This window comes from Neoarius graeffei, chromosome 2 (genome assembly GCF_027579695.1).
Source record: "Neoarius graeffei isolate fNeoGra1 chromosome 2, fNeoGra1.pri, whole genome shotgun sequence".
In the NCBI taxonomy this organism is placed as follows: domain Eukaryota; kingdom Metazoa; phylum Chordata; class Actinopteri; order Siluriformes; family Ariidae; genus Neoarius; species Neoarius graeffei.
Genome location: NC_083570.1, coordinates 15,946,071 through 15,973,498, shown reverse-complemented (window position 1 = coordinate 15,973,498; position 27,428 = coordinate 15,946,071). Strand labels below are relative to the sequence as shown.

The following is a 27,428-nucleotide window of genomic DNA, read 5'->3' as shown; positions in this document are numbered from 1 at the left end:
GAGAATCTGTGGCATAACTTGAAGATTGCTGTACACCAACGCAACCCATCTAACTTGAAGGAGTTGGAAGAGTTTTGCCTTGAGGAATGGGCAAAAATCCCAGTGGCTAGATGCACTAAGCTAATAGAGACATACCCCAAGAGATTTGCAGCTGTAATTGCAGCAAAAGGTAGCTCGACAAAGTATTGACTTTGGGGGGGATACCAATCACACTCCAGATTTCTGTTCTTTCATCTTAATTATTGTTTGTGTCACAGTAAAACAACAATTTTCACCTGTAAAGTGGTAGCGATGGTGTGTAAAGCAAATGGTGCTCACCCTCCAAAATTCCATTTTAATTCCAGCTTGTAATGTGACAAAACAGGACAAACACTAAGGGGGATGAATACTTTTTTGCAAGACAATGTATCAACCTGAACATGGAAAAGTGTGGGGAAGAATAATTTGTGAATGAAAAAAGAAAGATTAGCTATAATACATACAATAAAATCCTAAGGCCGGTCCTGGATAAATGTAAAATCTGGTCAAATGAATGAATTGATAATCAGTGTTCTGAATTAAAATCATCTTGTCGAATTGAATTGAAAGATGAGGAAAACATGGCTGTTATTCCACTAGGGGGCAAAATAGAGCAATAAACCCCATGGCAATAAACTCAACCACTGACATCATGTGAGCATGATTTAATTCTTTATGAGCATGCTAAAAAGTTGGCATGTGAACTATTTTGCTTAAAAAAATGTGGTTTAGAGCAATGGCAGTGAATGTGTATGCAGGTGTGTTGGTGACTATATGGTCTTTTAATCGTGTGTAGAATTGTTGCTGCTGTCAAACATGTGTATCTTCTGTTGATGTTGTTCCCAACTACAGACTCACTGTTCCATCTCCATCAGCTCTGCTGTAATGAACTGTAACAGGACCTGGAGAGTAAAATACACAAGGAAAGCTCAGTTCATGCAGCTAAAATGTTGGGGACATGGATGATAAATTTCCACAAAAAGCCGGAAAGTGTTTGTACCTTTCTTTCTGGTGGTGTAATAGACCACAGCCACGATAATGTGCAGAAAGAACACAGTCACTACGCCAAAGGGGATGTAGGGAAGATGCTCTGGAGAGACTTCAATATCTGTAAGAACATTTATTTTTTTATTTGAGGTTATATAATTTACACTGAAGATTATCACAAGACTGTTCTTTCCTTAAAGATGTTAGCAGCCCAGGAGAACACACTAAGTGCATCTGAAATGAAAAGAAGTTCATGTAGAGTACTGATCAGGACCTCTTTTAGATGTTTCAGAGGGTGCAGATGCTTTGTCATTGAGATCAGATAAAGTGAGTGTGTGATTCTTGCTGAGAGCTGATGTACTAACACACTAATAAACCCTTTTCATTCCAGTGTGTATCAGTGGTGTGTGGTACCTGGTTTGGAATGAGGTGAAGTTGTTGTGGTCACTGGTGCGGATGTTGAAGGTTTTGTCGGTGCGTCTGCAAGGAGAGAAAGGTTTTTAATAAGTTAGAAATAAAGAGTGTGAGATGCAGTGAGTGAAGGCAGGACACAAGTGTGTAAACTCAGTATGTTCTTTATTAAAGACAATCCAGGAATCGTAGTGAGAAGTGAAAGTGGGTCAGAACACAAACTCAGATAATCCCTCATCATCATCGTCAACACAAACCCAGATGAGGAGCAGAACATGCAACAGAAACTTTTCACATCGGATTCTTACATTTTATTTCTGATTTTATGTTGCATTTTTCCTTCATTTCTTTATATTTCTTTACTTTAGCTACATACTGTAGTCAACTTCACACATGGTTTATTTACAGAAGGTCATTTTGCCTCTTACTGTGAGACAGACATCTCTTTCGATGTTGTCTCTGATCTTACACCTGTAATCTCCTCCATCCCCTACAGTCAGGTGTGATACGAGTAGAGAGAGATTTCCTGGAAGATGATCATTAAAGAGCTGAACTCTGTCTGTGTAGAGATTTGTCTGGTCCTTTGGGAAGATTTCTTTGTGATCAGAACCATTTAAAAACGTCCATGTGAAAGCGTGTGGTTTGGCTTGTAGTTCAGAGCAGGAGCAGGGCAGAAGGACAGACTGTCCCACGTATCCAGTCACAGTCACTGTCGGTTGATTCAGTGTGCAACCCGGAGAATGAACAAACATCAACATATTGCATCGCTGTTACAACATCAGATTAATCTGTCATGAGATTATCACTGAAGTAGCATTGTGAATAAAAATGAGTCCTTTACCTTTAACAGTGAGTCTGATATCTGTGTATTGAATCCCTTTAACAATACACCAGTAATCTCCTCCATCCTCTTCAGTCAGGGTTGATATGAGCAGAGAGAGATTTCCTGAAGAGCGATCATTAACCAGCTGAAATCTCTCTTTGTACTGATCACTCCCAGGAGATATCTTTACCCATTTCATTTCATTTGTTGTGAGTTTCTCCCATTTGAATGTCTCAGGTGTGGTTTGGAGGTCAGTGCAGGAGCAGGGCAGCAGTACTGAGTCTCCTGTGTAAGCAGTGATTCTTATTAAGCCTCCATTTCCTTCCAGCCTGCAGCCTGTAGGAACACAGCAGGTAATGATGTGTTAATGAGCAGTTCACCATCTGCAGCAACTCTACAGAACTACAGACAACCTGGAACTCTACAACTCACTAACATCTACCACTCACTGAAGTCCACAGTCGGGATGTAACTGAATATGAAAACATGAACAGATAAATTGTATAAACAGATTTAAATGGATACAAATACAGATAAAGTCAGTATCTGAAGTGCAATATTCATTTACTCTTGTTTCGAAAGATTGCCTGAAAGAGTCACAGATAGGTCACAAATAATTATAAAACACTATTTACAAGTAATTTTATGAACAATATGTCACTGTGCTGTATGCTTTTTCTAATCTACTGTAAATTTGAAAATAAAATCTAATCCACTCCATTTGGCTGATGCTTTTATCCAAAGCATCTTATAAAACTGGAGCAGGACACACCTGAGCAGGTGAAGGTTACTCCCGGCACCAGAGCAGCTTCATAGTGCTGGGATTTGAACTCATAACCTTTGTATGCTCAAATCTTTAACCACTGATGCAGCACTTCTTTCTTCTAGCTTACACTGATTTAACCACATTTACCAATAAATTAACTGAGACTTAAACTCCAGTGCTTTACTTAACCAAAGTATCAAGTTTACAAAAAAAAAAGCTGTCAGATCCACGCACGATCCGAACTTCCACACGCATGTATTCACGCTCTGAGCAGCGAACACCTCAAAGACTAATTACACACACCTGTCCAAGATTAGAGCATAATCAGCGCATGCATACAACCCCGATTCCAAAAAAGTTGGGACAAAGTACAAATTGTAAATAATAACGGAATGCAATGATGTTGAAGTTTCAAAATTCCATATTTCATTCAGAATAGAACATAGATGACATATCAAATGTTTAAACTTGGAAAATGTATCATTTAAAGAGAAAAATTAGGTGATTATAAATTTCATGACAACAACACATCTCAAAAAAGTTGCGACAAGGCCATGTTTACCACTGTGAGACATCCCCTTTTCTCTTTACAACAGTCTGTAAACGTCTGGGGACTGAGGAGACAAGTTGCTCAAGTTTAGGGATAGGAATGTTCACCCATTCTTGTCTAATGTAGGATTCTAGTTGCTCAACTGTCTTAGGTCTTTTTTGTCGTATCTTCCGTTTTATGATGCGCCAAATGTTTTCTATGGGTGAAAGATCTGGACTGCAGGCTGGCCAGTTCAGTACCCGGACCCTTCTTCTACACAGCCATGATACTGTAATTGATGCAGTATGTGGTTTGGCATTGTCATGTTGGAAAATGCAAGGTCTTCCCTGAAAGAGACGTCGTCTGGATGGGAGCATATGTTGCTCTAGAACCTGGATATACCTTTCAGAATTGATGGTGTCTTTCCAGATGTGTAAGCTGCCCATGCCACACGCACTAATGCAACCCCATACAATCAGAGATGCAGACTTCTGAACTGAGCGCTGATAACAACTTGGGTCGTCCTTCTCCTCTTTAGTCCGAATGACACGGCGTCCCTGATTTCCATAAAGAACTTCAAATTTTGATTTGTCTGACCACAGAACAGTTTTCCACTTTGCCACAGTCCATTTTAAATGAGCCTTGGCCCAGAGAAGACGTCTGCGCTTCTGGATCATGTTTAGATACGGCTTCTTCTTTGAACTATAGAGTTTTAGCTGGCAATGGCGGCTGGCACGGTGAATTGTGTTCACAGATAATGTTCTCTGGAAATATTCCTGAGCCCATTTTGTGATTTCAAATACAGAAGCATGCCTGGATGTGATGCAGTGCCATCTAAGGGCCCGAAAATCACGGGCACCCAGTATGGTTTTCCGGCCTTGACCCTTAAGCACAGAGATTCTTCCAGATTCTCTGAATCTTTTGATGATATTATGCACTGTAGATGATGATATGTTCAAACTCTTTGCAATTTTACACTGTCGAACTCCTTTCTGATATTGCTCCACTATTTGTCGGCGCAGAATTAGGGGGATTGGTGATCCTCTTCCCATCTTTACTTCTGAGAGCCGCTGCCACTCCAAGAGGCTCTTTTTATACCCAGTCATGTTAATGACCTATTGCCAATTGACCTAATGAGTTGCAATTTGGTCCTCCAGCTGTTCCTTTCTTGTACCTTTAACTTTTCCAACCTCTTATTGCCCCTGTCCCAACTTTTTTGAGATGTGTTGCTGTCATGAAATTTCAAATGAGCCAATATTTGGCATGAAATTTCAAAATGTCTCACTTTCGGCATTTGATATGTTGTCTATGTTCTATTGTGAATACAATATCAGTTTTTGAGATTTGTAAATTATTGCATTCTGTTTTTATTTACAATTTGTACTTTGTCCCAACTTTTTTGGAATCAGGGTTGTAAAAGGACGCTGTTCACTCTACAGCATTATGAAGTATTGCATTCCCAGTGACCCTTACTGAGCTGTATGTTTATGTTGTTATTCTGGTTCTCGACTCTGATTCTGTATTTGGACTTTGGCTTTTGTCTGTGCCTCCAATTTTCCATTTGTGCCTCGCTCGACCTTTGCCTGTCCACCATTGCTGATTTTGCCTGCTGACTTGGATTAGATGCCCGCGTATTGTTATTTTCACAATAAACACTCTTCTTAACTTACATCTGCCTCCGACACTTACATGACAGAATATTTAACCTAATACATGCATGTCATGGAGGAGAAAAGGCTGTACTGTTCCATGCTGAGGTCAAGTTGCTGAACCCAGGATCTGTGATTTTTCTTCAATGGCTGGGGCTAAAAATACCAGCACCAAATCCAAATGGATTTTTGCCACAGTGCAGCTTTTTCGCCTAGGACTTATTGGAGCCAGTGGCGTAGCCAGGATTTTTTTACATGGGGTGGCCAAAGGGGGGCCAAGGATATACAAGGGGTGGCCATGCTGTGACTAAATAAAGGGGTGGGGGTGGGGGGGTTCCGGGGGTCCTCCCCTGGGGAATTTTGAATTAGCTAGATTTGATTTCCTGTATTCTGATGTATCTGGTGGCATATCTGGTGCCTAACTCATGAACAAAACCCATGTGAGCCAAGAGGTCAGAAATTAATGTATTAATTTATGTAACATAAAGCATCTGCAAAACAAAGAAACCATCCAACTTGTTTACTCTAGTTAAGCATCAGGATTTTAACGATCACTACTAAAATGCAAAAGTAAAAACTAAAAGATCACCTGTCCCAGGCACCTGGGAAGTAGTAAGGATATTAGTCAGGCTTGAATAAAGAGTGCTTTGCTCAGGAAAAGGAAAATACTTGTATACTTAACTCATACATACAACATATGTAAACACTTACAACATGTTGTGATATTGTCCATTGCAAGTACTGTACAAACTAAATGTGTTAAGTTACAAAATGTGTGTGTGTGTGTGTGTGTGTGAGTGAGTGAGTGAGTGAGTGAAAGTGTTACACTGATGTAACACGACATAGATGAGGTGTAGTGCATGAGTGGTGTGTGAGAGAGAAAGAGAGAGGGGGGGGGAAGTATGTGCACTGCATGTAGATATAGATGAGCTGTAGTATACGAAGTGTGTGTGTGTGTGTGTGTGTGTGTGTGTGTGTGTGTGTGTGTGTAAAGATATGTTACATGTAAATACAAAAATGAAGTGCATAAGTTGTGTGTGTGAGAGACAGAGTGTATGTTCAGAGTGCATGAGTGTTGTGTGTGTTATATGTGAATAAAGAAATGTAGTGCATGAGTGGTGTGTGGGTGAGTGTGTGTTCAGAGTGCATGAGTGTTGTGTATACCAGTGAGTGTGTTACATGTAAATATAGAAATGTAGTGCATCATGCATGAGTGGTGTGTGTGTGTGTGTGTGTGTGTGTGTTGAGAGTGCATGAGTTGTATCTTATAGTGAGTGAGAGAAAGACAGTGTGTGTTAAGAGAGTGAAGTATGTGTTCATATATGAGTGAGTGAGTGAGAGAGAGAGAGAGAGAGAGAGAGAGAGAGAGAGACAGAGTGTTAAGACAGTGCATGAGTGTTACATTTAAATATAAAAAAGTCGTGCATGAGTTGTGTGTCTGTGTTGAGAGTGTATGAATGTTACATGTAAATATAGAAATGTAGTGCACAAATTGTGTGTGTGTGTGTGTGTGTGTGTGTGTGTGTGTGTGTGTGTGTGAGATAGACAGTGTGTTAAGAGAGTGCATAAGTGTTGTGTATGAGTGAGTGTGTTACATGTAAATATAGAAATGTGGTGCATGAGAGGGGTAGGGGGAGAGTGTGTGAGTGAGAGAGAGAGGGGTAGGGGGAGAGTGTGTGTGTGTGAGAGAGAGGGGTAGGGGGAGAGTGTGTGTGTGAGAGAGAGGGGTAGGGGGAGAGTGTGTGTGTGAGAGAGAGGGGTAGGGGGAGAGTGTGTGTGTGAGAGAGAGGGGTAGGGGGAGAGTGTGTGTGTGAGAGAGAGGGGTAGGGGGAGAGTGTGTGTGTGTGAGAGAGAGAGGGGTAGGGGGAGAGTGTGTGTGTGTGAGAGAGAGAGAGGGGTAGGGGGAGAGTGTGTGTGTGAGAGAGAGAGAGGGGTAGGGGGAGAGTGTGTGTGTGAGAGAGAGAGAGGGGTAGGGGGAGAGTGTGTGTGTGAGAGAGAGAGGGGTAGGGGGAGAGTGTGTGTGTGTGTGTGTGTGAGAATGCAGGAGTGTTGTGGATGTATGAGTGTGACAATTATTAATCAATGTGTACTCCCACCAGTAACACACAACATCTCTATATTTTCATGTAACAGGCAAACATTAACTTTAAAAGTTGCATTCTGCGGTTAGAGTGAGCAAAGTGATTTACAGACAGCTAACTTGCCGACGTAATTTTCTCTTTTGAGTCGTACAATTGAAAACCACCGACGTTTTGCTTTCTATCTATCTAGTATCTATCTATGTGTGCACACAGCACAAATCCCACTGTAGCCGGATATCTATAAAGACGCAGATTTATCTATACGGTTGCATTTACATGTAAACGAAGGTTTCAGTCACTGAAAACGGATACTTTCGAAAACCCCGGGCAAAGTGGAGATTTCTGGAAACTCTGGAGATTTCTGGAAACTCTGAATTGTCTGACGACAGAATTGTAACTGTATGTCTACAAAGTGAGAACTTGAAGAGAGTTTAAGAGATGAATAACTTACATCCCAAATTAATCACACGTTCACGTAGTTCGTAGGTTGTTGTGTTGTCAGAGTAGAGCATGACTATCTGATACCACCTGCTGCTTGAACACACGAAATGTTTATGTGCTACGGTAATATGCATCCCCGCAGAAACCAAATAGGCGAAACAAAAATCCAGCGGGCGGAACTAACATTTCGTGGGACATATCGGTTTTATAAATTTTATTGTCCGGCCCTGGGGTGACCAGGGTGGGGCCAAGGTGTGCCCTGGGGTGGCCACGGCCCCCCTGGTCACCCCTTAGCTCCGCCCCTGATTGGAGCCCAAATCTCCAGAGTGCTTATGGGTCAGCTGCATGATCTACTGGCTCACTGGCACACTGGGTTGAACACCTAGTGAAGATGCAGCACCTAGGACACCGGGGCTCCCAGTCTTTCACTGAGGAACTCAACTCCTGGTCCCAGACCTCCAGGAAGGAGGCCCACCAGTTTTTTTTTTTTTGGGGGGGGCTGAGACTCCAGAAGCTGATGCAGAGGAGGAAGAGGCCTTCACTCCAGAGCTCCCTCCAGATGCTGGAGCAGTGGCCCCCACTCCAGAGCCAGTGCCAGGGGCCGACAGGGCAGCCTCTGCTCCAGCTTTCAGTGGGAACAATCTCTTTGCCATGCTGCCTGGCTATAAATATATCATCTCACCTCCTGGTTTCGAGGAGTTTGTCACTCCACTGTCAGGTTTCAGCTTAGACGAGCTATTCTCTTCCCCACTGGGCTTCAAGGACGTCGTCGCCCCACCACCTGGTTTCGAGGAGTTTGTCACTCTGTTGCCTGTCTTCAGAATGAATGAGCTCTTTACTCCACTATCAGGCTTTGAGGACATCATCACTCCACTGCCAGGCTTTACCAAGGACGAGACTGTCACAGAAGCTAAGTCCAGACCTCCTGTGAAGCCGAGACCTGAACCCATGCCCGAACCCAGGTCCAGGTCTAGATCCATGTTTACATCTAAGCCAGACCTGGGCATTTTATGCCCCACGGGCCGCATCCGGCCCTTTGGTTCATTCTGACCGGCCCGCGTAAGGTTAATTAGAAATTACAAAATAAATGTATTTTCTAATTTTACCTCATGCATGGACTGAATGTGCATTGCTTTTATTTTGAAATTGTGTTCAATAAAAACGCAACACGCGCGACATGAACATGACATGAAATCCCACGAAACCTAATCCCGTGATAACTACTTCTGTAATTTGTCCAGACCAACCACAAACTTGTACGTCATCCTCCAAACGGTCCAGCCAATCACATAGCATGACGTCACCAGCAGGCGCCGGAGCCCGAGCCAATCTCCGGCGAAAAACACCAAATGAGGTGATTAGACTACAAACGTGGGCATCATTATTATAATATGATGTATCTTGCTTGATATTTGGAGTAGAAAGACAATATTGTGATGTCTTCATTGTGTTTTGGGGTGAATGTGACTGAAAAAAAATGGTACAAACGTTCACATTTTGTTAACCATTGTTTTGGGAAATTTGATTGAATAAATGACATTTTTTGTAAGGCAACCTTGTTTTTTTCCGTACTCTTACCAGTCTTAGCAGCTTGTAAAAACAATGCTATTTACTGCTTTATATAAAGAAATACAATTAATATTATGCAGAATTTAGTTCAGCCTTTTGGTCCGGTCCTCCACAAAATTTTCTGTTTCTCATGTGGCCCCATGTAAAAAATAATTGCCCACCACTGATCTAAGCCCCTGCCTAAAACTCCACCAGTGTCCTCACCACCATTTAAGGTCCAACCAGAACCCAAACTTCCACCCATGTCCATGTTCTGGTGCCATGTCCCTCTCAAGCCAGAGCAGAGCACCAATAGCACTGCACCCAGCACCAGGTCCTCATCCCCAGGGACATTCAAGAGGGGTTTTAGCTCTGGAGGGAGATTTTTTTTTTTTTGGGGGGGGGGTGTCACATTTGCATGCATCCATGTATGTTATCGCCTGGCACGCTTTGAAAGTCCCATCACACACATACGCACTCTGAGCAGCACACACCTTAAAGAATAATTACACACACCTGTCCCAGAATAGCACATGCATAAAAGGACACTGTTAACTCAACAACATTGCGGACTATGGCGTTCCCAGTGACCCTTACTGAGCCATATGTTTGTTGTTATTCTGGTTCTCGACTCAGATTCTGTATTTTGGACTTTGCCTTTTGTCTGTGCCTCAGATTGTCTGTTTCTGCCTCGCTCGACCTTTGCCTGTCCACCATTGCTGATTTTGCCTGCTGACTTGGATTATATACCTGTATATTGTTATATTCACAATAAGCACTTTTCTGCACTTACATCCGCCTCCACCACTTACATGAAAAAAGCAAAGCATATAAACTTACATGTCTATGGGTTTGTGTTCATCTTATATGCTCACAATAATAAAGGGCACAGAAACTTATTTTAAAATGTTACATAAGTGTAGGGGCGGCACGGTGGTGTAGTGGTTAGCGCTGTCGCCTCACAGCAAGAAGGTCCTGGGTTCGAGCCCCGGGGCCGGCGAGGGCCTTTCTGTGCGGAGTTTGCATGTTCTCCCCGTGTCCGCGTGGGTTTCCTCCGGGTGCTCCGGTTTCCCCCACAGTCCAAAGACATGCAGGTTAGGTTAACTGGTGACTCTAAATTGACCGTAGGTGTGAATGTGAGTGTGAATGGTTGTCTGTGTCTATGTGTCAGCCCTGTGATGACCTGGCGACTTGTCCAGGGTGTACCCCGCCTTTCGCCCGTAGTCAGCTGGGATAGGCTCCAGCTTGCCTGCGACCCTGTAGAAGGATAAAGCGGCTAGAGATGATGCGATGCGACATAAGTGTAGTGCGATTTCCGGTGGGGGTCGGAGAGGATGGCGGCTTAGAGAGAGAGCTCTCGACAAGAGTTAAATAAAACTGCCCCGAAGCGAAATTATTACCTTACGAAGTGCACGAAAACAAAGGATAAGGGGCACAGATGACGTCCAAGAGGAACAAAAAGGGTAAAAAGTTTACTGCCGAAGATGACGAAACGCAGCTAACAGGTGAAGCTAATGCTAGCTCTCCCGGGGCTAGCCGGGACACCTCCCCCGCCCCCAGCTATGACGGCGCTGGGACAGAGAAAGAGGACGAGCCGGTAAACTTGATGTTGATACTGGAAGAGTTAAGAGCCGTCGGGAAAGAGGTGAAAGAGTTCTGAAAAGACACGAAAACACAATTACAAGATATCAGAGGGGAGCTGGATAAAACAAATGCGAGGATCAACGACGTGGAATCCAGGGTCGCCGAGCATGAAGATAAGATCCAAGGCACAAACGAGATATTAGCCGAAATGCTAATAATGCAGAAAAAACTTCAGTCTAAGGCTACATCCACACGACAACGGCAACGAGATGTTATTTAAAAATATATCGCGTCCAAATGGGCAACAATCAGTAAAATATCGGGTCCATATGGCAACGCAACGCTTGCTGAAAACGATGCAATACACATGCCACACCTCTAGGGGCGCTGTAAGACGGTCCCTTCGGAGACACCAGAACAACCCATACGAAAAATAACAGTAAAGAACTTATAAGAGTTTACCACTGTCTTAGTAGTAAATCCTTATAAGGATTTATAAATAAATATATATGCCATGTATGATTTACTCCTGAAAGTGGCCCATTTTGCATTTTCCTCATACAAATTTTTTATGAAAATCTAGTATGTATGAAGTGAACATTGTGCATGGTTTTTACAGATAATGTGTATGATGAATTACACCGTCTTTGTATGCTTCACGTAATGTTTCTCGTCTCGTCTCGTCTTCTTCCGCTTATCCAGGACCGGGTCGTGGAGGCAGCAGTCTAAGCATGGAAGCCCAAACTTCCCTCTCCCCAGACACCTCGGCCAGCTCCTCGGGAAGAACACCGAGGCGTTCCCAGGCCAGCCGAGAGACATAGTCCCTCCAGCGTGTCCTGGGTCTTCCCCGGGGCCTCCTCCCGGGGGGACATGCCTGGAACACCTCCCCAGGGAGGCGTCCAGGAGGCATCCGAAAAAGATGCCCGAGCCACCTCAGCTGGTTCCTCTCGATGTGGAGGAGCAGCGGCTCTACTCCGAGCTCCTCCCGAGTGACTGTGCTTCTCACCCTATCTCTAAGGGAGCGCCCAGCCACCCTGCGAAGGAAACTCATTTCAGCCGCTTGTATCCGCGATCTTGTTCTTTCTGTCATTACCCAAAGCTCATGACCATAGGTGAGAGTCGGAACGTAGATCGACCGGTAAATTGAGAGCTTCGCCTTTTGGCTCAGCTCCTTCTTCACCACGACGGACCGGTAAAGCGACCGCATCACTGCGGAGGCTGCACCGATCCGCCTGTCGATCTCACGCTCCATCCTTCCCTCACTCGTGAACAAGATCCCGAGATACTTAAACTCCTCCACTTGAGGCAGGACTTCTCCACCAACCTGGAGAGGGCAAGCCACCCTTTTCCGGTCGAGAACCATGGCCTCGGACTTGGAGGTGCTGATTCTCATCCCAGCCGCTTCACACTCGACTGCAAACCGCCCCAGTGCATGCTGAAGGTCCTGGTTTGAAGAAGCCAACAGGACAACATCATCCACAAAAAGCAGAGATGAAATCCTGTGGTTCCCAAACAGGATTCCTTTCGGCCCCTGGCTGCGCCTAGAAATTCTGTCCATAAAAATTATGAACAGAACCGGTGACAAAGGGCAGCCCTGACGGAGTCCAACATGCACCGGGAACAGGTCTGACTTACTGCCGGCAATGCGAACCAGACTCCTGCTCCGTTCGTACAGGGACCGGACAGCCCTTAGCAAAGAGCCCCGAACCCCATACTCCCGAAGCACCCCCCACAGAATACCACGGGGGACACGGTCGAATGCCTTCTCCAGATCCACAAAGCACATGTGGACTGGTTGGGCAAACTCCCATGAACCCTCGAGCACCCTATGAAGGGTATAGAGCTGGTCCAGTGTTCCGCGACCAGGACGAAAACCGCATTGTTCCTCCTGGATCCGAGGTTCGACTATTGGTCGAATTCTCCTCTCCAGTACCCTGGAGTAAACTTTCCCTGGGAGGCTGAGAAGTGTGATTCCCCTATAATTGGAGCACACTCTCTGATCCCCTTTCTTAAAAAGAGGGACCACCACCCCAGTCTGCCACTCCAGAGGCACTGTCCCCGACCGCCACGCGATGTTGCAAAGGCGTGTCAACCAAGACAGCCCCACAACATCCAGAGACTTGAGATACTCAGGGCGGATCTCATCCACCCCCGGTGCCTTGCCACCGAGGAGCTTGCAAACCACCTCAGTGACTTCGGCTTGGGTAATGGACGAGTCCACCTCTGAGTCATCAGCCTCAGTCTCCTCAGTGGAAGACATGACGGTGGGATTGAGGAGATCCTCAAAGTATTCCTTCCACCGCCCGACAATGTCCCCAGTCGAGGTCAACAGCTCCCCACCCGCACTGTAAACAGTGTTGGCAGAGTACTGCTTCCCCCTCCTGAGGCGCCGGACGGTTTGCCAGAATTTCGTCGAGGCCGACCGATAGTCCTTCTCCATGGCCTCCCCGAACTCCTCCCAGTTCCGAGTTTTTGCCTCTGCAACTGCCCGAGCTGCAGCATGCCTGGCCTGCCGATACCCGTCGGCTGCCTCAGGAGTCCCGGAGGTCAACATGGCCCGATAGGACTCCTTCTTCAGCTTGACGGCATCCCTTACTTCCGGTGTCCACCACCGGGTTCGGGGATTGCCGCCACGACAGGCACCGGAGACCTTGCGGCCACAGCTCCGAACAGCTGTGTCCACAATGGAGGTAGAGAACATGGTCCACTCAGACTCAATGTCCCCCGCCTCCCTCGGAAGCTGGGAAAAGCTCTCCCGGAGGTGGGAGTTAAAGACCTCCCCAACAGAGTGCTCGGCCAGATGTTCCCAGCAGACCCTCACCATACGTTTGGGCCTGCCAGGTCTGTCCAGCTTCCTCCTCCGCCAGCGGATCCAACTCACCACCAGGTGGTGATCAGTTGACAACTCGGCCCCTCTCTTCACCCGAGTGTCCAAGACATAGGGTCGGAGATCAGATGACACGACTACAAAGTCGATCATCGACCTCCGACCTAAGGTGTCCTGGTGCCACGTGCACTTATGGACACCCCTATGCTCGAACATGGTGTTCGTTATGGACAAACTGTGACTAGCACAGAAGTCCAATAACAAAACACCACTCGGGTTCAGATCGGGGAGGCCGTTCCTCCCAACCACGCCCCTCCAGGTGTCACTGTCATCGCCCACGTGAGCATTGAAGTCCCCCAGTAGCACAATGGAGTCCCCAGTCTGAGCACCCCTCAGTACCTCCCCCAGGGACTCCAAGAAGGCCGGATACTCTATACTGCCATTTGGCCCGTAGGCACAAACAACAGCAAGAGCCCTCTCCCCAATCCGAAGGCGCAGAGAGGCGACCCTCTCGTTCACTGGGGTAAACTCCAACACATGACGGCTGAGCTGGGGAGCTATAAGCAAGCCCACACCAGCCCGCCGCCGCTCACCACGGGCGACTCCAGAGAAGTGGAAAGTCCAGCCCCTCTCGAGGAGCTGGGTTCCAGAGCCCAAGCTGTGCGTGGAGGTGAGCCCGACTATCTCTAGCCGGTACCTCTCAACCTCCCGCACAAGCTCAGGCTCCTTCCCCCCCAGCGAAGTGACATTCCATGTCCCAACAGCCAGCCGCTGTGTCCGGGGATCAGGTCGTCGAGGCCCCTGCCTTCGACTGCCACCCAATCCACACTGCACCAAACCCCTACTGCTACCTCTGTGGGTGGTGAACCCACAGGAGGTCGGGCCCACGTCGCCTCTTCGGGCTGAGCCCGGCCCCATGGGCAAAGGCCCGGCCACCAAGCGCTTGCATACGAGCCCCAACCCCGGGCCTGGCTCCAGGGTGGGGCCCCGGCTGCGTCCTACCGGGCGACGTCACGGTCCTGGATTTTTTCTCCATAGGGGTTTTTTGGTGAACTGCTCTTGGTCTGGCCTGTCACCTAGGACCTGTCTGCCTTGGGAAACCCTAACAGGGGCATAATGCCCCCGACAACATAGCTCCTAGGATCATTCAAGCACACAAACCCCTCCACCACAATAAGGTGGCAGTTCTAGGAGGGGCACGTAATGTTTGTAGTTTTAAATTATATTTTACAGTTTAAAATGTATATGCCTTTTATATGTAAATCCACATATAAAAGGCATATACATTTTAAACTGTAAAATATAATTTAAAACTACAAACATTACGTGAAGCATACAAAGACGGTGTAATTCATCATACACATTATCTGTAAAAACCATGCACAATGTTCACTTCATACATACTAGATTTTCATAAAAAATTTGTATGAGGAAAATGCAAAATGGGCCACTTTCAGGAGTAAATCATACATGGCATATATATTTATTTATAAATCCTTATAAGGATTTATCCTTATATTTATAAGGATTTACTACTAAGACAGTGGTAAACTCTTATAAGTTTTTTACTGTTCTTTTTCGTATGGGAATAGAAGAAGTAAGGACGCATGCGCATAAACTATTATGCGCGAGACTTCATATTAGCCACAAAGTCAGGAAAATCTGTTCGGAAAATTACATTATAATGACCAAATACAATGAAAAGTATTTTTCCAGTCTCACCTGTAAGGTAATCCCATGTGATCTCGTTTGGACGGTAAACCTGTTGGTACAGTTAAACGCAGCTAATCTTTATTCTCCGCTTTGACCTTTCCAATATGGCGGCGAGGATGACGTACGCGGAAGGCGGCGTCTTTAATGGTCCGGAATAAATTGAATACTACACGTTGATGGATTAATTTGTTGTTTCTCACCTGTGAAAGGTAATCCCATGTGATCTCGTTTGGACGGTAAACCTGTTGGTATAGTTAAACGCAGCTAATCTTTATTCTCCACTTTGACCTTTCCAATATGGCGGCGAGGATGACGTACGCGGAAGGCGGCGTCTTTAATGGTCCGGAATAAATTGAATGATATACACGTTGATGGATTAATTTGCTTTTTTGAGGAATGTATTCTAGGACTTAAACCATCATCTGAAGAGGTGAGATCGCTCTTTTTTCCCCCTAGTTTTGCTGGTGGGATTGACTCTGCCCTAAGGGCTATTGTCTCTCTCTCTCTCTCTCTCTCTCACTTTGCACCATTACACAATAAATATTCACAGTGAAAATATTTTGTAAGCGCGTTTCATGAACCAAGTTATAGGATTTGTTGACAACTCGCATCGCATCGCAATGAGATCATTGGCACTACTGGTGTTAAGAATCAGACCATTTCATAAATGAATATTTTGCTGTAGAGCTGCAGTGTTTGTACAATTGCATGTTTTTGCTTCACTATTACTGTCACTATTCTGCTTCTTGCATTACTACTGTGAACTAACACTGAACATAATAATAATAATAATAATAATAATAATATCCAAGCTCGTGTTTCACTCTCACTAGTGCTCTGTAAGGCTTTTTCCTGGTGATATTCGTTACACTTCTACCCGGCGTGAAGCACTCACAGTCATGTGGTTGTGACGTCATCGTAAACAAATCCGTTCTACTCATCCAGACGACTTCACAACGGCAACGTTGCCAGATCTTTCCACTCTGGAACCTGTTCTCAAAAAGATTGCGTTTTGGGCACCCAAAACGCCGGTGCCGTGTGGACGCCAGGCCTAAACGATAAGCAATTGTATCGGAGTCACCTGAATCCGTTGCCGTGTGGACAGGGCCTAAGGCTACATCCACACGACAACGGCAACGAGATGTTATTTAAAAATATATCGCGTCCAAATGGGCAACAATCAGTAAAATATCAGGTCCATATGGCAATGCAACGCTTGCTGAAAACGATGCAATACACATGCCACACCTCTAGGGGCGCTGTAAGACGGTCCCTTCGGAGACACCAGAACAATAGAAGAAGTAAGGATGCATATTAGCCACAAAGTCAGGAAAATCTGTTTGTAAAATTACATTATAATGACCAAATACAATGAAAAGTATTTTTCCAGTCTCACCTGTGAAAGGTAATCCCATGTGATCTCGTTTGGATGGCAAACCTGTTGGTAAAGTTAAACGCAGCTAATCTTTATTCTCCGCTTTGACCTCTCCAAAATGGCGGCGAGGATGACCTATGATTCTACGCGGAAGGCGGTGTCTTTAATGGTCCGGAATAAATTGAATGCTAATTAAATAATGATTAATTTGCTCCTCTACGCCCTTTTTGAGGAATGTATTGTAGGACTTAAACCCACATCTGAAGAGGTGAGATTGCTCTTTTTTTCTCTATTTTTGCTGGCGGGATTGACTCTCTCTCTCTCACTTTGCACCATTACACAATAAATATTCACAGTGAAAATATTTTGTAAGCGCGTTTCATGAACCAAGTTATAGGATTTGTTGACAACTCGCATCGCAATGAGAAGATCATTGGCACTACTGGTGTTAAGAATCAGACCATTTCATAAATGAATATTTTGCTGTAGAGCTGCAGTGTTTGTACAATTGCATGTTTTTGCTTCACTATTACTGTCACTATTCTGCTTCTTGCATTACTACTGTGAACTAACACTGAACATAATAATAATAATAATAATATCTAAGCTCGTGTTTCACTCTCACTAGTGCTCTGTAAGGCTTTTTCCTGGTGATATTCGTTACACTTCTACCCGGCGTGAAGCACTCACAGTCATGTGGTTGTGACGTCATCGTAAACAAATCCGTTTTACTCATCCAGACGACTTCACAACGGCAACGTTGCCAGATCTTTCCACTCTGGAACCCGTTCTCAAAAAGATTGCGTTTTGGGCACCCAAAATGCCGGTGCCGTGTGGACGCCAGGCCTAAACGATAAGCAATTGTATCGGAGTCACCTGAATCCGTTGCCGTGTGGACAGGGCCTAAGCTGACATCACTGGAGGCATACTCGCGGAGGGAGACCATCAGGATATACGGGATCCCAGAGGGAGCGGAGGTTGGATCACAATCCATGGTTAATTTTGTGGAGAAGCTACTTCAGGAGAATTTAAACATCCCCTCGTCAATAGCCCTCCAAATCCAGAGGGCACACAGAGCGTCTCCCTCCCTCCCTCCCGGCGGTTCCCAGCCTAGATCAACCCTGGTAAAGTTTTTGTGTTTCACTACTAAAGAAGAAGTGCTTAGGCTGGCATGGCAGAAGAAGGGCTTTATGTGGAACAACAGTAAGATAAACCTCGACCACGACTATCCCCCGGAGATCATGGCTATGAGGAAGGAGTACGCAGAGGCGCGGAGGGTCCTGAAGGACAAGAACCTACGATTCCGAACCCTCTACCCAGCCCGCCTTAAAGTGTTTTATGAGGAAGGTGCAAGAGTCTACAACACGGTGGAGGAAGCGACGGCGGACCTGGCGAGCCGGGGGTTTCCGGCGAAAGTGATTAAACCGTCGACAACCCCTAGAGAGAAAATACAGAGATGGTCGGCGTGGCGGGATGCCGGGGGACGGCGCTCGCGGCAGAACCGGGGAACTGCAGGATACAAGGAGAGGCTGCAAGTATACAGACGGGAAGAGAACTAATATTATAATGTGCTTGTGACATGGACGACAGGGTAATGTACAACTAGGGTCGAGTCAAAATGGGGTGGGATTCTCTTTTCAGAGGGCGCCATCACATTGGAAGGCCCCCTAACTCAGAGAGTAAATAGGGGTTTTCCTTCAAAGACTAAGGGAAGCAGTGGAAGTGATTCACTGCTGGAAGTTTGGCTTGACGCATTTGTGTTTCAGTTAAACACCACACATATCTGTTTGTTTCTGGTTTGTTTCATGGGGGGATGGGTTGTCCGCTGCTGTTGGGGTACGTTGTTTGTGTATCTAATATACTTACATGCAAATTGAGCCAGTGAAAATTATGTCCTTCAATGTAAATGGGGTTCTGAATATAATTAAGATGAACAAAATATTATCTAAATTAAAGAAAGAAAGAGCCCAAATTGCCTTACTTCAGGAGACCCACATGAACCAAGCAGATCATCTGAGGCTGAGGAGAAGGGGCTTTAAACATGTATTTTCCTCATCGGATAAATCAAAACACAAAAGGGGGGTGGCGATACTAATTTCTGGCACCCTTAACTATGAACACATTTCTGAAATAAGTGATGAGGAGGGCAGATTTGTCAGGGTAACAGGAAGTATAGAGGGATCTGAAATTACTATTCTAAATGTGTACGCCCCCCCTGGGAGCGACTGGGCTTTTTACAGGAAAATTTTTGATTTAATGGTGGGCTCACAGGGCACAGTCGTCTGTGGGGGGGATTTCAACTTCAGACTTGATCCCACACTAGACTCCTCCAATCCGACTAAGCACGCTAATACACTCATTAGGAAAGTTAAGTCTTATCTGATAGAAATGGGAATCATGGATGTGTGGAGAGAGCTCTATCCATCTAGCCGAGACTACACACACTACTCTGGTCCATTCAAAGTCTATGCTAGGCTAGATTACTTCTTTATGTTTAATGTGGACAGATTCAAGATTAGAGACTGTGAAATATTAACAAGGGATTTATCTGATCATAGTCCTATTTCTATGTCTCTGCGGATGGCTAGGAAAAAACGAAATACCCTGTGGAAATTTAACTCAAATATACTCAACGATCCTACCATCGTTTCTAAAATAAAAGAAGACATTAAAGAATTTCTAGAAATTAACGACACAGGAGAGGTGTCTGCAATCATTCTGTGGGACGCGTTGAAAGCAGTAATGAGAGGCAAATTAATTTCCATCACTTCTCACCTGAAAAAAACCAAAGATCAAAAGCTAACAATTTTACTGGCAAGGCTAAAGTCGAAACAACAGGAAGATATTAACCACCCTAACCCCACTGTAAAGCAGGAAATCAGGAAACTACAAGGAGAAATCAATGATATATACACACAGGAGGCTCAGAGGAATCTAACTTTCCTAAGGCAGAAATATTATGAGATCGGAGGGAAATCAACTAAGTATTTGGCGTACAAACTACGGAAACAACAGGAGGAAAGCACTATCTATAAAATTAAGAACCCTAAAACTAATGCAATAGAATCCAAACTGGAGAGGATTCAGGAATGCTTTGAGGTCTTCTACAGGGATCTATATTCACAATCTGATGCTTCTGAGGAGCATTGCATTGATTCCTTTCTCGGCAGTCTAGACTTACCTTTAATTTCAGAATCTGAAAATGAGCATTTGATAAAGCCAATCTCAACACAGGAAATTAACGCAGCTATCTCCAGACTAAAATCAGGAAAGGCAGTTGGACCGGATGGGTACAATTCCCAATGGTTTCGCATCCTAAGGACGGAACTAGTCCCTATATTGCTTAAGACATTCAATTACATCCTACTGAACGGAGTAGTTCCACCCTCCTGGAGGGAGGCTACTATCTCAGTTATCCTAAAAGAAGGGAAAGATAGACAAGAATGTGGGAATTATCGACCAATTAGCGTCTTAAATTTAGATTATAAACTATTCACTTCTATTCTTGCCCGCAGATTGGAGAAGTTGCTGCCTAACCTCATTAATTTAGACCAGAGTGGTTTTATTCATCACAGACAAACAACAGATAACATCAGAAGAATACTACATATCCTAGGACAAATACAAAACGACAAAACTCAAGCAATTGTCGGAAGCCTGGATGCTGAGAAGGCTTTCGACTCAGTCAGATGGGCTTTCCTGTACAAGGTGATGGGGAAGTTTGGACTTCATGACAAGTTTATCAGAACAATTCAGGCCTTATATGATAGTCCCTCAGCCCGTATCAAGATCAATGGTGATCTTTCAAGTGCCTTTACCCTGCAGCGTGGCTGCAGACAGGGCTGTCCAGTCTCACCTCTCCTCTTTAACTTATTTATAGAAGCTCTAGGTCAATTAATAAGACAAAATAAAAATATCAAGGGTATTGCTCTTTCAGGAGTTGAACACAAGGTAGCGATGTTTGCTGATGACGTACTGGTGTGCCTGGGGGATCCAGAGAGATCTTTCAGGGAACTGATGTCGTCTCTGAGTGAATTTGGTAAGCTTTCGGGCTATAAAGTCAACATCTCAAAAACCCAGGTGATGACACTTAATTATACAGCCCCTGCGGCTCTTAGTGACAAATTTAAGCTAAATTGGGAAAACGAGAAAATCAAATATCTAGGGATAATTCTGACCAGGGACCTCTCGGGGCTCTTCCGGGCAAACTATGAGCCAATATCCTCTATTGTAAAGAACGATTTACATAGATGGAGCCTGATCCCTTTCCTGGGCCTTAGTGCTAGAATTAGTGCAATCAAAATGAATGTGTTACCACGTCTACTTTATCTTTTTAGGAATTTGCCTGTTGAAGTGAGTGAAAACCAATTCAGGGAGTGGGATAAATGGATCTCCAGATTTATCTGGCTGGGTCGGAAACCAAGAATTAAATTTGCCACTCTTCAACTTCCCAAGGAGAGGGGAGGGCTGGGCCTCCCCTGCCTAAGGAATTACTATTATGCTGCACAAATTGCTCCCCTTCTATTATGGAGTAATGCAACATATACAGCCAAATGGAAGGAGCTAGAGTCCAAATTACTGATACAGTTCCCAATTCAAGCAGTAATAGCGGATAAGGGCTTAATAGACAGGGTGGTTAAGTTGGGTAACCCTTGGTTGACCCATACATTACAGGTTTGGCAGAGGGTGATCAATATCAGCGGGATAGATAAAATGTTGAGGATATTTAGGTGGTTCGCTTATGACTCAGATTTCCTTCCCAATAGACACGACTCCGGGTTCAAATTGTGGACATTGTATGGCCTCACAGCATTCATATCACTTACGCAAAGAAACACTGTGTGCAGCTTTGCTACCCTGAGAGACGAACACGGCTTGGCACGGAACGAATTTCATAGATACCTGCAACTACGTTCTTATATCGATCATGAATGTAAACTAACTGACCTTTCAGATGTTGAATTAGCATTCTCCCACATTATGAAAAATGCCTTGACCATGATCCCCTCTAAATCTATTTCAAAACTGTATAAAGCTCTTTCCTACTCCAGCAATAATAACACCCTATACATTAAAGATAAATGGGAAAAGGAATCAGGGATCAAGATTTCCGAGGAGGCCTGGAGTAATATCTGGTCCTTTCAATGGTCAACATCTAACTCTATGGTCTGGAGAGAGCATTGCTGGAAGAATATTATAAGATATTTCAAGACACCGCATCAGGAGAGGTACAAAGGTGCAACTACGCCATGCTGGAGGAATTGTGGCTCGTTTGCTGTCAACCACTACCATATCTTCTGGGACTGTCCCAAGTTAGTAGTTTTCTGGAGGGATGTCCAGTCTACATTAAGCACTGTCTTTAACACTCAAATACCCCTGAGTTTTGTTGCACTGTACTTGGGTTATGTTCCTTTTTTGAAAAGTAAGAGAGAGATAAAGCTGCTGCAATTACTCTTGGTGGCAAGTAAAAAGACAATTACAAGGAGATGGTTAAGTCCGACTCAGCCCACCCTAGACGACTGGATTGGAATTACTTTGGAGATATTTAGAATGGAAAAATTGACCTACCAAATAAGAATCCAAAAGAACGAATTTTACCAAATTTGAAACAAATGGATTTCCTTCATTACCCCCACGAGAGCAGACTTTACCTGATCTCACTGGCAATATTATGTTGTACCCTAATCATTTGATCTGCTTGATAAGGAATGTTTATTTTTATGTCGGCAGCAGCGGGGACCCCCCCACCAACTGTTTCTGTATATAGTTCTGTACTAACTGTTTACTGTTAACTGAGATGTTCCAGGATGCTATCCAGGAGAACGTGTGTACTCCACTGGCCCCACACACTTCGTCAGACTGGGCCTTAAGAAGTTAACCATGTTCCCAACAGGCAACTGTGACTCAAATCTTGCCCAATCTTGGGTTAAAGGAATAAGGGTCATGCAAGAGACAAACGAAGTCTGACCCAGGCTTCACGACTTTTCATTCTGTGGACTTATTGACCATGTCGGCGAGTGCTACGCCCTTCCTGGTTTAAACACAAAAAACTGGATTGGTTTTTGCTTGTATTCCTATTAATGATGCCATGCGGATGTATTCTTCTGTCCATTCCAAATAAAGATACAATTTCAAAAAAAAAAAAAATGTTACATAAAGAGACTCTTGATCATCCTAGCTCCTGTCTAAAGCATTAGATATCCCACTATACATTACATTTTCTCTTATTTTACTGCAAACTGATGCTATTTCTGTATCCTGGATATTTCTGGATATTACGAGCACTAAACAGATACAGATAGTGTCATCATGTTGCACCACAAGTAATGAATGTAGAAAACCAAAAAACTGACCCAAAGTTATTCAGTGTGTGCTTTACATTTCCATGTCATAAGTAAGATTACTCCATGATTTGAAGATTTATAGGCGTTAAGAGTAAATATTGACATATTTTTAATGAAAGATTATTAAATACTGTAGGTGAGAGAGAGAAGCAGACTCACCTTCAGTGATGTGGAGAAGAAGGAGAAGATAAAAACACAAGAGCATTTTAATAACGTATGTCCACAACTTACTAAATGTCCATAAGCAGAGACACAATGTGCTGAAATGCAGAAATGTTCGTTCTTCAGTGACACCCTCCCCACATATACAACTACACACAACCACAAACCCATTACATGTAATGAAGTAATACTTTCCACAACTTTTTTCAGTTGCTACTTCCTCTTTCATGTGTTTCACCACATGATGCAGCACATGCAACTCTATCTATCTATCTATCTATCTATCTATCTATCTATCTATCTATCTATCTATCTATCTATCTATCTATCTATCTATCTATCTATCTGTCTACTGTATGTGACCCATGTTAGTATTAATGACCTTCAGTGATATGAAGCTGTATCAGGAGAAGAAAACACACCTGCATTCTTACTGAGGGCCCAAACACACACACTAATCCAAAGAGAGAATTAGAGCTAAACACACACACTGATTAATTTCTGCACCGTGTCTCATCATAATGAACACACTCTATAGATCCCACACTGCAAGTTTAGCACTTGAGCACATTTACACCCTTACAGGAAGTGCTAACACGGGAAGAGCAAAATTATCAGGATGTCACTGAGAAGGCAGAAGAGTGAAACATAACGAAAGCTAAAGCATGCTACTGCAGACAAATCACTTTATATGAAATCAAGACATCGACAGGATATCTCATTACATTACTGGCATTTAGCAGACGCTCTTATCCAGAGTGACGTAGAACATACTCGGAGCACTTGGAGGTTAGGTACCTTGCTCCAGGGCACTTCAGACATTCCTTCTGATCTAGGGAATCAAACTGGCGATATTTTGGTCCAAAGCTGCTAGGCCATGGTTTCCCCCATGCATAGTGCATGGATTTGAGATGCTGGTGTTGTTTATTCACTTTATTTTTCCAAGTTGCAGGTGGATATTTGCCTAAGCTGGCGCCGGTGAGGAGGCTGCTGTGATAACTGCTCTGGCCACAATTTCTTTCTTTCTTTCTTTCTTTCTTTCTTTCTTTCTTTCTTTCTTTCTTTTTTAAACTATTCACCTGGTTACTTTTAGTTATTCAGGATGGCAACAATGATTAGATATGATAGAAATACCCTTATTTCTATTGGTCTACAATCTACTTACAAATTGATGTTTTTAACTCCAGACTCAGCCTGGCAGAGGAAGCTCTTGAAGGAGAACAAAGGATACGACCCAAAACAATGACCCCAGGGGAAATTATCCAACGTCACAAACAGGCTGCGGGCTTATGCACATTGTGCACCCATGACCAGTGTCCTGCTAACCAATGTACAATCCATCAAGAACAATCCATCTGGCCTCAGGGCCAGAGTCAAGTTCCAGAGGGACATTTGGGACTGCAACCTTCTCTGCTTCACTGAGACATGGCTGAGCCTGGCGGTACCAGACCACGCATGGCAATGGACAAGGTGATGTACGGTAGATATGTCTTTTCATACTAAGTTGTTTGAGACATTTTCATTTTAGCCTTAGTGGTAGGTTTTGTTTCTGGAGCAGAACTTGAAAACTATGAGTGGTATGGTCTTGAAAGTTGGTATGTATATGTGCCTTTTGATACTAAGAAATGTGAGAAATTTTAATTTTTAGCTCACCTTGACCAAAGGTCCGGTGGGGTTATGCCATGGGCTGCTGAGGTCAGTGTAAAGAGGTAGGGTTGGTTTCCTGCAGCAGAGCTTTAAAAATGTGACAAATAATATCTTGAAACTTGGTATTGGCTCGAATATAAGACGGTGTTTTTGTTGTAAAAAATAGCTCTTAAAAAGGGGGGGGTCGTCTTAAATTCGCGGACTAGACAAAATGCCGCCAAAAACGAAAGTGAAAGTGAGAACAGTGAGAGTGAGCAAAGTGAGGCTGAGGATCTCTGTGCTGAGTAGCTGTAATTTAGCAAACTACCCTTTCCATTGTTTCAGTTGTTTATTATTGTAAACCTTAATGTATTGTTTAATCCATTGTTTAAAAGCATTTGCACTGTTCTGCAAATTTATTCCATATACCCGTAGGCTATTGGAAGTTATGCAGTGACATTCTGAAGTTTATGAACTTTCAATCTAAACCTGACAAATTTGTTGAATTAATGCAATTTAAATGTTTTAATTTGGCTTGTCTAGTAGCCTGCAGTTTAGCCTCTTTTTTTTACTTCTATGAAAAGTGTTCACGGAAATGAGACTGAAATGACCTCTATTTAAATGTGAAAAACAAAAGCCTCTAATTTTAAACAGAATTTTGAAATAAATACGCTTTATATGAATGAACATTTGGTCTTCAAAAAACTTTTTCCCCAAAGATGAACTTGGAAAAGGGGGGGTCGTCTTACATTCAGGGTCGTCTTATATTCGGGCCAATACGGTAGTTGGTATATAGGGCAGGGGACATAGAGGACTCTGTCTTCTTGTTACATGATATGAAATAATGATATTCTAAAAGAATAGCATACACTTTTTAGTCATTTTTAATAAGGATGTGGCCAATTTTGCCGTATCCGCAATAGTCTACATGGAATTTTCATCTAACAGACAAACAAAAATGTGGTTTTGGTTTTTTTTAATCAAACTTTTATTATTTTCAGGATTACTGATACTGACTCCTCCTAAACATCAGCAAGACAAAGGAGCTGATTGTGGACTTCTGCACAAAGCAGGTGAAGAACTAAGCCCTTCTCCATCAGTGGGACCACAGTGGAGAGAGTGGATAGTTTTGGGTACCTGGGTGTTTACATCACACAAGAGCTGTCAGCACTGAGCAGGACAGACAGGCTCTCTTGGGAGTGGTGCAATCAGTCCAACGCATCATCTGCATTGAGCTGCCTGACCTGCAATCTATCTACACTAAGCGGTGCCGGGCCAAAGCCAGGAAGATAATGAAGGACCTCAGCCATCCCGCACTTTAAAACAGACCACTCGAAAGTTGGAACGTAAATGGCATCAAACAGAATAGGTAATGTTCAAGTTAGCATGGAAGGAGAGCTTCCTGAAGCAGGGGCGCAGATAGGATTTTTGAACTGGGGGGGACTGAGCTGTCAGCAAATGATTCCATTTTGTGTAAATGCATGCATATATATATATATATATATATATATATATATATATATAATGTGTGGAGGCGGCACGGTGGTGTAGTGGTTAGCGCTGTCGCCTCACAGCAAGAAGGTCCTGGGTTCGAGCCCCGGGGCCGGCGAGGGCCTTTCTGTGCGGAGTTTGCATGTTCTCCCCGTGTCCGTGTGGGTTTCCTCCGGGTGCTCCGGTTTCCCCCACAGTCCAAAGACATGCAGGTTAGGTTAACTGGTGACTCTAAATTGACTGTAGGTGTGAATGTGAGTGTGAATGGTTGTCTGTGTCTATGTGTCAGCCCTGTGATGACCTGGCAACTTGTCCAGGGTGTACCCCGCCTTTCGCCCGTAGTCAGCTGGGATAGGCTCCAGCTTGCCTGCGACCCTGTAGAAGGATAAAGCGGCTAGAGATAATGAGATGAGATGAGATATAATGTGTGTTTGTACTGAAGCTTCAATATACATTCAAATTGTGAGTTTTCTAACTGAATGAACATTGGTAGACAAAGGCCTACCTGGTCAACATTGCTCGGTTTTTGAAAAAACGCTGTAGCTAATTGTTTTTTGTTTTTTCATTGTTGACCCCACCAGGGATTGCCTGCAGGCCAGGAGGACAATGTTAATATCTTGAATCTCATAATTTCAGTTAACAGTTGCTGCTTACTAAAATAACATTATACATAAAAATAACAACATTAAAAGATATTCACCTACAGCGTAGAATGCTGTCATGTTCATCCTGGGATTGAGATGCTGGCCTCTTCTGCCCCTCGGACCTGCTTGATCCATCCTGGTGCCCTGTGTCTGGTCGGAGTTTTATCGCACCGCTCCTGTGAAGGACGGCCCCATGAGGACAGTTGAGGTTTATACCTGTTAAAACTGTTAATATTATAGTCAGGCTGTCTGTTGTTGCCCAAATGAGGATGGTTTCCCTTTTGAGTCTGGTTCCTCTCGAGGTTTCTTCCTCATGTCGTCTGAGGGAGTTTTTCCTTGCCACCGTCGCCACAGGCTTGCTCATTGGGGATAGATTAGGGATAAAATTAGCTCATGTTTTAAGTCGTTC

General features: G+C 44.1%; 1 protein-coding gene across 1 annotated transcript; it reads right to left on the bottom strand.

Annotated features, from left to right (window-relative positions):
• Window positions 1-368: 368 nt before the first annotated feature.
• LOC132872137 (uncharacterized) lies at window positions 369-27,428 on the bottom strand. The gene is made up of 5 exons (XM_060906746.1): window positions 27,080-27,428; window positions 2,258-2,575; window positions 1,420-1,485; window positions 1,019-1,126; window positions 369-920 (listed from the first exon to the last, which is right to left on the bottom strand). The coding sequence occupies exons 1-5, from the start codon at window positions 27,381-27,383 to the stop codon at window positions 865-867; spliced, it is 852 nt and encodes a 283-aa protein (XP_060762729.1). The 5' UTR covers window positions 27,384-27,428; the 3' UTR covers window positions 369-864.

Coding starts and splice junctions, on each gene's coding strand:
- LOC132872137 (XM_060906746.1), bottom strand. CDS start 27,383: ATGAGCAAGCCTGTGGCGACGGTGGCAAGGAAAAACTCCCTCAGACGA. Junction 1,127..1,419: donor TTCACCTCATTCCAAACCAG/GTACCACACACC, acceptor ATGTTCTTACAG/ATATTGAAGTCTCTCCAGAG. Junction 921..1,018: donor TTACACCACCAGAAAGAAAG/GTACAAACACTT, acceptor TTTACTCTCCAG/GTCCTGTTACAGTTCATTAC.